This window comes from Rhinatrema bivittatum, chromosome 3, assembly GCF_901001135.1.
Source record: "Rhinatrema bivittatum chromosome 3, aRhiBiv1.1, whole genome shotgun sequence".
In the NCBI taxonomy this organism is placed as follows: Eukaryota; Metazoa; Chordata; class Amphibia; order Gymnophiona; family Rhinatrematidae; genus Rhinatrema; species Rhinatrema bivittatum.
Genome location: NC_042617.1, coordinates 411039081 through 411052265, shown reverse-complemented (window position 1 = coordinate 411052265; position 13185 = coordinate 411039081). Strand labels below are relative to the sequence as shown.

Genomic DNA, 13185 nt, shown 5'->3' with positions numbered 1-13185 from the left:
TGTGGTTCCTCCTACTTAGTAACATCCTGATACTAAGTAGGAGAAACTATAGGAAGCAGCATGAAAAAAAAAATGTGACCGGTGGTCAGGTTAGGGAAACAGACGCCTATTAATTGAGCATCCATTTTCCTAACCCGTAACTGTGAGTGGGTTAGGAAAACGGATGCCCAGTAATTGAGTGTCCATTTCCTAACCAGCACACAGCCACTTCTCCTGGGCGCCCAATGCCATGGAAGTGCTAGGGGGGGGCACAAGTTATCCCATAGCGCATCCATTTTAGCTTGACCCCCCTCATTTAAATTATGCATCGCGCGCCCAGGATGAGTTGGCTGGGCGCAACTTAGGAGAACGGGTGCACAATCATGAGCGCCCGTTTTATGCCAGCTGATATTGCATCAGCCTGAAAAGCCTGTTTTCTGTGCATAAAATCCCAGCACCAGACAGCTTCTGCCGGCAGGCTAACATTAGCCCTGGTAAATTTGCTCCATCTTGAAACAGGAGTTAAGTTTCCAGCACTGAAAAAAAAACCACAAGGTAAACCAGCGCACCCCTCTCTCTTGGAGGGTCACACCTAAAGCCTTCATTATAATGCATGGGAGGTCCATGCAAGGATGCTAAGGAATTCACAGTTCCATGCACACAAGTTTTGTGCGTTTTGTTTCATCAGCAGTAAAGTTTGCACACAACTGCGGGTTAAACCGTTCATTCTGGCAAGCGCACCATATTACATCGGCCTTATGATTAATAAAAATTGATTAATAGTTTCCTAATTTATTTTTTAGTATTTCCACGAGTAGTTACTGTGACCCTCCCACCTCCCATCATTTTAAATTGCTCCCTCCCCTGAACCATACACCCATCCCAGAGAAGTTTTACATATAAAATACTTGCTTAAGGTCTTTCTGCCTCAGATTCCCTGTAATGCACCACTCGTCTTCCACAGATCCTCAGCAACATAATCTAAGTATTTCATGAAACTATACTGACCTTCATAAGGTGCTGATTTATCCATTTTGTAAAGGTTTTCTTCTGTACTCTGTCCCGTTCATCTAAAATGTAAAAAAAAAAACAAGTCAACATATCGTATAGAAATCCTTTGTGCAAGTCAACTACCAATAGCAACAATGTTTGGAAACGGTAAAGTTACACAATATCGAGCAACGCTAGCATTCAGAACAAAAGGCCTACTGCAAATCTCTTCTGGTATGATCCAGAAAGATTACATGAAAGCTGAAGGTACTGGGTGTCTGTTCTTTCCCAATGCATAATCAAAAAGGGAAACATTTCACACCACGTCCCTTTACAAAGACAGAGTCTTCCAAATTGGCTTTAATGCTGACAATATCCCAGGACCAGATGTTCTGCTCATCCATATCAAGGTCATGAAAAAGACCAGTTGTTTCAACCAAAACAGAATCAAAACCCATCACAAGCACAAGCACAAATGCATCATAATTTAATCTCACAGGCATATTTGCTAATTCAAAAAGCAAACAAAAATGAACCACTTTCTCACTGAATGACCCTCCAATTTGTAAAAAAAAAAAAAATCTTTATTTTATAAGGACTGGTATCACATATTTATTCTATTGCCATAATACTGGTATTTATATATATCTTTGAATATAAACATTTACCAACCCACTACCACCACCATTGTTAAGATGATAGTGACACTCTCAGCTTCGGTGCAATTTTTTATATGCAAATAAAAAAGAATTAAAAGTCCCAAAATTTTCATTTATCTTATTCGATGCCAAAGTCCCAGAACATGTGAGTTTTTCCAATTCTTCTGTTAGGTCAGAAATTTTGTAGGATCCATTCAGTCCAAACATATCCTTCTAATTGCAAACACTCACTCACTAATCTGGGATGTCTGCCATTTTCAAGCTGTGAGGCAGTCTCCTGATTTCAATGACAAACAAGCCCATGATGAAGGCAGCAAGTGCTGCCGAAACATTGCAGTGTTGGGTGGTATTAGACGGGCATTTATAGTTTAGCAGTATGTGTTCACCTCAAGAGAGTCAAATGCACAAATGTATATCACCTCAAGAGAGTGACATATCAAAGCAGAAGTGGCTGGAGCGGCAGCATGAACACCCGCTGTTCCCAGGATGCTCATCTGGACTCCTCTCACTGAGCTGTGGCCTGTGAGCCGCACATGCGCAGACACACCCTCCCCAGCAAACACGCTCAACTTTAGTGAAAGGCACTTAAAAATGGGAGTAGACTTCCATGAAAATCCTCTACTAGAACACTGCAAATATCATAATATATTATTCCATGTAACTGCAAATATCATAATATATTATTCCAAGTAAATATTCAGCAAGCTACATATCTTGGTTTAATTTGTTAAGTTTTTTCAGTTTGATCTTTGTTCCTGCCAATATTCCGGCTTCTTTCTCTTTCATTTATTGTATTCCCTACCCTTGTCCTTGTTAGATGTATTTTAAACCTTCAGTTCGGATGTAAACCGGTATGATGTTACCACTAATATCGGTATAGAAAAATGTTTAAATAAGAGTATTTATTTATTTATTTATTTAAGTATTTCATCCGTCTCTCACTTGGAAATCATCATGCAAGCTTTTCAGTTTTCCTCTTGCCTTCCATTGAGCAAGGGCTACACAGAACACTTCTTCCAAGGGAAGAGCATGTAGCCACCTGCTACTTTCAAGACTGCTTTGGGCTAGCCACAGGATAGATAGACAAAGAAATGATAAGCCTTCCAACCATATCCCTTCTATCCTCTTCTGTATTGTGGCCAAAGGAAGATGATCACCATAATTACATAAGAAGTTGCCATACTGGGTCAGACCAAGGGTACCATCAAGCCCAGTATCCTGTTTCCAACAGTGGCCAATCAAAATCACAAGTACCTGGCAAAATCCCAAACAGTAAATAGGTCCCATGCTGTTAACACCCAGGGATAAGTGGTGTTTTTTCCCAAATCTATCTGATTAATAACAGTTTATGGACTTCTCCTCCAAGAACTCCACATTAAATGGATTTCATTAAGTATACCCTAAAGACGAAACAATTTCAACTCAACTTAGAAAGCTCCCTACTAGACTGAGTGGCCATTTTACTACTCAGCTATGCAGTTTCTTAAATCACAAAAGAAAGACTTTGAGAAACCAATGAATATTTTTGGGTTTTTTTTACTGTCCTAAATCAAGTGTAAAAAATAGAAAAGGCACAAGAACCGCAGACCGGACTTTTTCCTTATCACAAAGTCTCCAGTCCTGTAGTGTTGCTATATTTCAAACTCAATGAATCTGTATCCATTACATTACAGGAGGACCTTGTAAGACTGGAAGATTGGGCATCCAAATGGCAGATGAAATTTAAAGTGGACAAGTGCAAGGTGTTGGATATAGGATAAAATAACCCTTGCTGTAGTTACATGATGTTAGGTTCCATATTAGGAGCTACCACCCAGGAAAAAGATCTAGGCATCATAGTGGATAATACTTTAAAATCGTTGGCTCAGTGTGCTGCAGCAGTCAAAAAAGCAAACAGAATGTTAGGAATTATTAGGAAGGGAATGGTTAATAAAACGGAAAATGTAATAATGCCTCTATATCGCTCCATGGTGAGACTGCACCTTGAATACTGTGTACAATTTTGGTCGCCGCATCTAAAAAAAGATATAGTTGCATTGAAAAAGGTACAGAGAAGGGCAACCAAATTGATAAAGGGGATGGAACAGCTCCCCTATGAGGAAAGGCTGAAGAGGTTAGGCCTGTTCAGCTTGGAGAAGAGACGGCTGAGGGGGGATATGATAGAGGTCTTTAAGATCATGAGAGGTCTTGAACGAGTAGATGTGACTCGGTTATTTACACTTTCAAATAATAGAAGGACTAGGGGGCATTCCATGAAGTTAGCAAGTAGCACATTTAAGACTAATCGGAGAAAATTCTTTTTCACTCAATGTACAATAAAGCTGTGGAATTTATTGCCAGAGGATGTTAGTGCAGTTAGTGTAGCTGGGTTCAAAAAAGGTTTGGATAAGTTCTTGGAGGAGAAGTCCATTAATGGCTAGTAATCAAGTTTACTTACAGGTCAATACAGTAAAGTCCGCGGGAGAGCGGGCAAACGCCCAGTCTCCCGGCGCGCTCACCGGCCACTCGCCGGTGAGCACGATTCAGTATTTAAATTAGGTGGTGCAGTAGGAATGGGCAAAAGGAGGCGCTAGGGACACTAGCGCGTCCCTAGCGCCTCCTTTTGACCTGGAGCGGTGGCTGTCAGTGGGTTTGACAGCCGATGCTCAATTTTGCCGATGTCAGTTCTCAAGCCCGCTGACAGCCACGGGCTCAGAAACTGGACGCCGGCAAAATTGAGTGTCCGGTTTTCGGCCCGACAGCTGCCGGCCCATTTTAAATTTTTTTTTTCTTTTTTTTTTTTACTTTTTTTAACCTTCGGGACCTCCGACTTAATATCGCCATGATATTAAGTCGGAGAGTGCACAGAAAAGCAGTTTCCCGGTGCCCGCAGAAACTAGCACCTACCTTTGGGTAGGCGCTAATTTCTTAAAGTAAAATGTGAGGCTTGGCTGCACATTTTACTTTCTGTTTCACGCGAGCATACCTAATAGGGCCATCAACATGTATTTGCATGTTGAGGGCGCTATTAGGTGCCGCAGGTTGGACGCGCATTTTCCGCTCCTTACTGAATAAGGGATAAGGGAAAACGCGCGTCCAAGGGCGGGTTAACAGTGCGCTCCGTCGGAGCGCACAGTACTGTATCGACCTGTTAGGGAATAGCCACTGCTATTAATTGCATCAGTAGCATGGGATCTTCTTAGTGTTTGAGTAATTGCCAGGTTCTTATGGCCTGGTTTGGCGTCTGTTGGAAACAGGATGCTGGGCTTGATGGACCCTTGGTCTGACCCAGCATGGCAATTTCTTATGTTCTTATTCAATAGCCAAGCTAGTCATAAAGGGTTTTACATGGCTTTCTACGGTTTAAGTAGAAGAGTAACTGCATACAAGTTGCACTCTGAATGATTCAGTTCGTGCAGTAACTAAAATCATTTTTTCCACTTTGCAAACTGTAATCTAATTTTGACAGACATCAAGTAATATCTATTGCAGAAGTTTTTGTTTTGGGCACAACTTCCATGGCAACCCCCCTCCAAAAAAAAAAAACCCCAAAAAGACAACAAAAACTTACTCTGTTGAGTGGGAAACCTGCTCAGCTGGTTAATGTGCAATCACAATTGAAAAAGACAATAAGAAAGTGAAAATGCTGGTACCAGATAAGAAAAGAACTGCAGAGCAGTTCATATGAGCACCTTTTGAGTTAGATCCATACATTTAATGGGGAAAACATTATTTTGGTTTCTAGCTTCTATACAGCTATACCTATCCTAAAAAATGTGGTTGCGGTAGGTGGTTTGGCAGATCATGTGTACACGCAGACAGAGTCGATACATAAGCCGTATTTTTTTTTTTAGAAACAAAAGTGCTAAAAATCTTTGGGTGCTCAAATAATTTCGCAGAAATATGAAGTCAATACATTACACAATTTCAAACAAACAACAATTAATAATCAACACAAAAAGCAATGATGCACTGCAGGACACAGCAGCTGTCCAGACAAGCTACCAGAAACATAAACACAGTATTTGAAAGTGTTAATGACCAGTTGTTTCAGACAAAACAAAGCACTGATGCAGACCAGAGCAATGTTTAACTTGCTTGCTCTCAAAGTCAACAAAGACACCCAGAATCCTTAAATCAACCAGAATATCAGTGAAAATCAGCAAACTATACTTTTTTTTTTTTTTTTTGTTAAAATGTCCTTTGGTAGCCTAGTAAAAGAAAAGTAAATAAACACATGCCTGTTAAGAGGCAGTGTGGTAAGAGTGACAGTGCTTGCTTTTCTGGTTTTCTTGCAGGCAGAAGGAATTATGCCATCAGGGCAAACGCAGAAAGAACAAGCTATTCAAGCAGCTAACCATGGCACATACTGACCCATGCAGCACATCAGCTTCACCAGCTTGGCATTCAGCTCCTGCCCAGTGTTAAGCAGATGCCCCATCATTCCACTGGAAGGCATGCAAGGAAGTTTCCTAAATGCTCTGCTTTACAGATGTCACTGAGTTACAGGGTGTGCTGTGCAGGAAGGAGAAAGCAGTGGCTGTAGAAGCTCCTCCTAGTTAGTGACTCCCTTTTTTAAATCAAACATGAGTAAGCTCTTCCTACTTAGCCGCTGTACCAGGCAAATCACCAACCTTTTATAATTTCATTTTGAAGTACTAAAAAATAAAATGCACATTTTCAACAGGATTAACTCAAAACGCAGTGTTATAAGTGTAAGCATAAAAACTTCAGACCACAGCAACTGTCAGGTCTGATCACACCAGCAAAAAGTGAATTGCAGATTTATTTTATTTTGATTTATATTCCGCTTTTAAGCACTTCAAAGCAGACTACATTCGGGTAACGTAGGTATTTCCCTGTCCCCAGAGGGCTTACAATCAGGGAGGATAACTTGCAAACGTGGGCAAGCGTGCCCATATAAGTGTATCCATGGGTGTGTGCGCTCATGCCCATGTATTTTACGTTGAGCGTGCAAATTTGTACGCACAATGTACAATACGTTGGAATGTATGCTAAAATATGAAAAGATATACAAGAATGGATTTTCAGGACAGCTGGTTAAGCTCCAACTTAGCTGGCTGTGTACTATAACCAGATATGTAGCATTTTAACACTTTTTCGTCTATCTTACTTAATTGTGCTTTTTGAGATTTATCTGGATAAGTAGCACAAATCTCCTATTCACGTGTTATTTGTGCTTCTTGCATGGAGAATTCACTCATGTATTTTCCTTAGCACATGTTGGTTTTTACAGGTATAAGTCCTCAAATTTTGCAACAAGCGCATGTTGAGGAAATTACCAGCTTTACCACTTATTCCACCAGTTTGTCCAGTCTATGTCTAGGTCATCAAGACCCTTCAGTCTCTTCAGCCTGAACTACCCCCATTTTACCCAGGCCCCTAATCCAGTCAATATTTGGCAATGAGGAATTTAATTCTCACGCCAAATAATGACAAGGTGTAAATATATGCAAATAAGAGACTTACACAGGTCACTTTGGCAGGTTGTAAGATAAGACAGCAACTTACACAGGAACGCCCCTTTTTTAGAAGTGTATTTTGCTCATAAACTACTTACACATGTATGTTAGAGTTTATAAAATAGCATTACTGTACACACACATATATGCTATTTTGGATGCACAAGTCCTAATTTTACACACACCACCTTTTGAAAAGTCACCTTTAAGTCTATACCTGAGGCAGCAGAGGGTAAAGTGAGTTGCCCATAATCACAATAAGTGGGTTCTCTGGTTTGTAACCTGCTGTTCTAACCACTAGCCTACTCCACCATTCCAGAAGTGGGAAACCTACTGCACGCACTCTAGGAATAAAGGAGAAGCTAAGTAAGCTTGTACACAGCAATTATAAAAATTATTTCTTGAGGATTTTGAAGCTCTCAGTAATTAGAAAGCTCATGTATCCTGACTACTAGACTAAAGCAGAATTGCCTAAGCTGAAATGATCCCTGAGGGTATACAGGGTTAAAACACAGCTCCACACACCCTGCACAAGCGAAAATAACTTTCATGGTAAGTTATCTTCTCTTCTTGTCTGGGACTTACTTTTGGATGCCACACACCAGGCTGTCCTCTAACCCTCTGCAGAGTCCTAGGGTGCTGCTGCAAGACCACAAGACTTCCTGGCACCTGTCTCCATCAGAGACAGGGCAAGCCCTGAATCACAGGGGAAAGTGTTCTTCTGCTGAATTTAGCACTAGGGGTGTTCATTCATTTGAAACGACACAGACAATGTCAAAGGCATTGTCATTTCTTGTCATTTTCAAAATGAAACGATAGAAAACGCAAACATTTCAGGTTTTTTCTTCTATCATTTTTAGTGCATGCTATTTTCTAGTGAGCTCTCTTCGCAAATGTAAATAATAATAATAATAATAATAAAAATAATGGGAAAACATTAACAGCAACAAAAATCGACCCCCAAATGACATGACACGACACAAAATGACATTTTCTTTTGCCTGCACACTCCTATTTAGCACTATACACTTTCAGGGAAATTCAGCCAGGCTGAAATAAACTAAGATTTTTTAAAAATTACAGAGCTCAATTTTATAACAACCCGCATTAGGCTGAAGTCTTCGTGTTTCAACCCTGATTTTCAAAGCAGAGCACGAAAGTCCATTTTCAAAATAAGGAGCTGTACGTGTATGGTGACATATGCTTGGAAGCAAGTGTAAATGTGTACGCATACATTTACGAGCATCCTTTCGAAAATCAAAAGGTCCATAAATGGCATCCCAGCCCCCAACTCTGCCCCCAGTTACACGTCTTACAAGGGCGAACAAAATTAGGTACGGAATTTCATCCAAGCAACAGCCAGTGTGATTTCCAAACAGCCACGCCTAGATGCTTTTGAAAATGACCTCCATAAGGTACAGTTTGGCTCCTCCAATGTGGTTACTACTCATTCAACCACAAATAAACTAGCATTAAGGTAAAATATTTCAACCATGTATGCAAAGCCTTGTAGGGTCCCCACAAAATACTATTAATTATATAGAATATTTTCCACTTTACTGCTTCACATGTATTATTTCATTTTAGCATGTATTTAATCTTGTAACTGATTTTTTTTCACATTTACAAAACAAATTTGTCCACATCCTTCTTTTCGGGAATTCTGGACACATTTTAAGAAGGAGGTTTATACTGAGCTAACGAGCAAGTCTTGGACTGAGAGGAAATCTTTCTGAAGCGCCTTTCCTCTCTGTACATGTGGCCTTTGAGGAAATTGGTTTTTGTGCACTGCTACATACATTTGGCCACACAGTCCTATCAATTCAGTAAAACGAGGCACAATCTGTTCTGATCCAGATGTTAAAGAATATCACAAGTGCTGTGCTGGGTCAGACCAAAGGTTCACCGAGCCCTGTATCCTGTCTCTGATGGCGACCAATCCGGGCAGATGCTGAGGAAGTTCATTTCTTGTTCCTTTGTCCCAGAAGTGAGAGATGGCAACTCCCAAGTCTGCCTGACTCATAATTCTTAAGGAATCTGTCAGAAACTTGTCTAAGCACTTTTTAAACCCAGCTATGCGATTAACCTTGATCACATCTTCCAGCATCCAATCCCACAGCTTGATTGTGTGTTGTCTGAGAAAAACACTTTCTTAAATTTGTTTTACATCTGCTACCTGTTAGTTTCATGGAATGTTCCCCTAGTCCTGGTACCAACTAAAAGGGTAGCTCACTGTTTCCTATTAACCACTCTTGATTTTATGTTATGTAATGCTAATAGCTAACATGTTTTAACAGTACTATGCACAAATTTAGAAGTGTGCATAGTAAAGTAAAACAAAAGAAAAGTATAACAAAATTCACTGTCCACAGACACTGCCCTGCTGCAAACTACAGAGCAGTGATCTTGAACCTTTGTTACTCTGCATGCCACAGCAACAAGGATTTAAATCTGAAAGAGCCACAATGTAGGAGCTCCTCCATTCTGTCTTGACATTTCAGTAGGAATTTCATTTTATTTGAGTTATGGTAGAGCCATGCTGAGAGCCCTGAAGCCTTCATGTGATTCCTGAGCCCCGTAGCACAGGTATCATCCACATGTGCATTTATTTACCTATTGCCAACTCCTGACACTTCTCTCAAGTTTCTGCAAAGCTAACAGCAGCATCAGAAACCACAAAACTCTGCAGCAAATGTAAATATTTCTGCAACGTAGCCGCAGACTTTAGCCTTAAGCGGGCTGTAATAAAATTACCTTTAAAGCGACCCGCAAACCAGGTACAATCGGCCCTCATTTATCAAAAACCGCAAGCCCGTGAACATCTAAAATAACATAGCAGCTGGATACACATTTCAAAGTTGGACAGCAATGTCTTAGTCCCAACTATGCACTTCTGGACGGACATATGCTCAATTTATAATTTCTAATCATTTGCAAGTCTGAATACAAACTTTGGGAGGCAATATTTTTTATGTCAAGTAAAAAAGGCCTGAAGATCCTTTATGTCACTGCTCTATCTTAAGTTTGGGTTTATTTTTTCTGGATTTGCCAGCAACCTGCAGAGATCTTGTAGCCATACTGGCCCAGGAGAGAATTGAATTTTTTCCAGGTGGTTTTACTTTTTATTGACTCAACATAAGAACTGCCCAAAAATGACATTATTTTTATTTATTTATTGTTGAAAACTAGGTGGAGGGCAACTTTGAAGCACTGGTTAAGTGATAAAAAACATTGGGATGCAAAATGAGGTCCGCTGAGTTACAGGTTAATTGCAGGTTAATTGAGCAGGTAAGATAATGCATTATGAACAACGGGGCTGGGATGCAATAAGGGGATAAACTGTAAGGTGTGAGGCTGGACATGTTGGGGGCAGATGTACATGATAGTTTGAAAGGGGGCCCCAGATAAGATCTGGGAGGACTAATTCGAAAGTACGGTGTGACCTTGTCCGAGAAGCGGGTTCAGGGAATGCTTATCTCTCCGGCAAGGCTTGACTGAAAAGCCAAGTTTTAAGGGTTTTTTTGAATGTCTGAGGGCAGGGTTCTTGTCGGAGATCCGGGGGAAGCGTATTCCAGAGAGTGGGACCCACTGTTGATAAGGCTCGCTTCCTTAAGGTGGTTTTTGCTGGGGGGGTATAAAGTGTGCCTTTGTACGCTCTTCTGATCGATCTGTCTGATGTATGCGGACGTAGTTGAATGCTTAGCTGGAGGGGGGAGATGTTGTAAATGTCCTTGTGAATCATCATGAGGACTTTGAAAAGAATCCTAAATTTGATGGGTAACCAGTGGAGTTCCTGAAGGATGGGAGTGATGTGCTCTCTTTTGCTTGAGTTGGTGAGAATCCTGGCGGCGGCGTTCTGAACCATCTGCAGGGGTTTAATGGTGATTGCAGGGAGACCAAAAAGGAGGGAGTTGCAATAGTCAATTTTAGATAGGATGATGGCTTGAAGCACCAGCCTGAAGTCTCTGAAGTGAAGGAGCGGTTTCAGTTTTTTAAGGACCTGCAGTTTGAAAAAGCATTCTTTTGTGGTATTTTGAACAAATTTTTTTAGGTTTAGTTGGTTATCAAGCAGAACCCCTAAATCTCTAACAGATGGTGAGTGATTAATAGATGTTTTGGAAAATTGGGAGGAGCTCGGGGGGTTGAGGAGAACGTTGTTTTCATCCAGCGATATGATGAGAATCTCCGTCTTATTGGTATTGAGGACGAGGTTGATGCTGGTGAGAAGGAGGTTGATTGCTTGAAGACAGCTATTCAAGTAGGACCATGTTTTTTGAAGAGAGCATTAGCATACAAACATTTCAAAGTTTGTTTTTTGTTTGTATTTTCATTCTGCTTTTTAATTGATAGGGATAAGTTAGAATTTTTTACCTCAGGTGAGTGTTTAGTTACAGGCACTTGGACTACTTTTCTTATTATTGGAACCTCACTGTCGGGATGCCCTAATTCTAATGCGTCATTAGTATCCTTTGTAGATACCTCCCTCCGAACCCTGTACTGCTGAGCGACTGTCGGCTTTCCCCTTTTTCTAGTTTAAAAGCTGCTCTATCTCCTTTTTAAAGGTTAGAACCAGCAGTCTGGTTCCACCCTGGTTAAGGTGGAGACCATCCCTTCGGAAGAGACTCCCCTTCCCCAAAAGGTTCCCCAGTTCCTTACAAAACTGAATCTCTCTTCCTTGCATCATCGACTCGTCCATACATTGAGACTCTGGAGCTCTGCCTGCCTCTGGGGACCTGCGCGTGGAACTGGGAGCATTTCAGAGAATGCTACACTGGAGGATCTGGATTTAAGCTTTCTACCCAAGTGCCCAAATTTGGCTTCCAGAACCTCCCTCCCACATTTTCCTATGTTGTTGGTGCCCACATGTACCACGACAGCCAGCTCCTCCCCAGCACTGTCTAAAATCCTATCTAGGTGAGGCATGAGGTCCGCTACCTTCGCACCAGGTAGGCAAGTTACCAGGTGATCCTCACGCCCACCAGTCACCCGGCTGTCTACATACCTAATAATCGAATCACCAACTATGACGGCCGACCTAACTCTTCCCTCCTAGGCAGTAGGCCTTGGAGATACATTCTCGGTGCGAAAGGACAATGCAGCACCTGGAGAGCAGGTCCTTGCTACAGGATCTTTTCCTGCTGCACCAGGTTAATGTTCTCCGATCATGAGACCTTCTTCCTTCAAGGCAGCACCAGGGCTGCCAGTCTGAAGTTGGGACTTAACTATGTCCCTGAAGGTCTCATTTATATACCTCTCTGTCTGCCTCAGCTCCTCCAGGTCTGCCACTCTAGCCTCCAGAGATTAGACTTGTTCTCTGAGAGACAGGAGCTCTTTGCATCGCATACAAATACATCTCATGTGTATTCATTGTGGATGTCCTGAACCCTGCCTGTTTGTGGCACTCCATGTCCAGAGATGCCTCCCCCTCCTCTATATTATCAGGAAAGCAACTGTTTTTAATGTAATAAGGCTACATAGGATGCTACCATCTTGAAACATCAAGGAGAGTAGCAGTTCTCTAGACTAGGCCACTTCATTAATTGCCATTAAATGAATTTAAGAAGCAGAAGATAACCATTCTAGACCTGGCCCTGAGCCACAACACTTTGGCCCACTATAATCTCTATGATGCCCAGCAGAAGGTTAGCCTTACTTTCAGAAATGGTCCCAAACAGTGAACTAATTGCTTCCAGCTTGCAGAACACCTTCCTGCTCTCTGTATCATCACCATTGCCTATCTCGTTTTCAATGTCCAGCTCCATGTTTACTGCCATAAGGCATCTGAGCATATGGCTATTCACAGAGGGAACATGCCTCAAACAAGAAGAAAGATGGGTTGACTCCCTGACTGCTTCCATCTTTACTTCTTTTTTTTTTTTTTTGCCAAAGTTAATTAATTTTTATGTTTTCTGATTTATCTGTAAAGTATCTGTTATGGCCACCAGCCGCGGCAAGCCGCGACCAGGCCAACTGTCATGGCTGCTGGCCACGGCCGGGACCAAACACTCACCCGCGACATTGGGTTGCTTTGGAGGCTCCTGCAGGGGCAGGGAGCCTCCGCCAGCATTCTCCTCGTGGCCATGGCCGCTGCTTGG

General features: G+C 41.6%; 1 protein-coding gene across 1 annotated transcript in view; it reads right to left on the bottom strand.

Annotated features, from left to right (window-relative positions):
• Positions 1-13185, bottom strand: part of DST (dystonin) — a 925809-nt gene that overhangs the window by 695307 nt on the left and 217317 nt on the right. Inside the window, 1 exon segment of the mRNA XM_029595689.1 lies at positions 988-1049. Within this exon segment, the coding sequence (XP_029451549.1) occupies positions 988-1049 (62 nt within the window).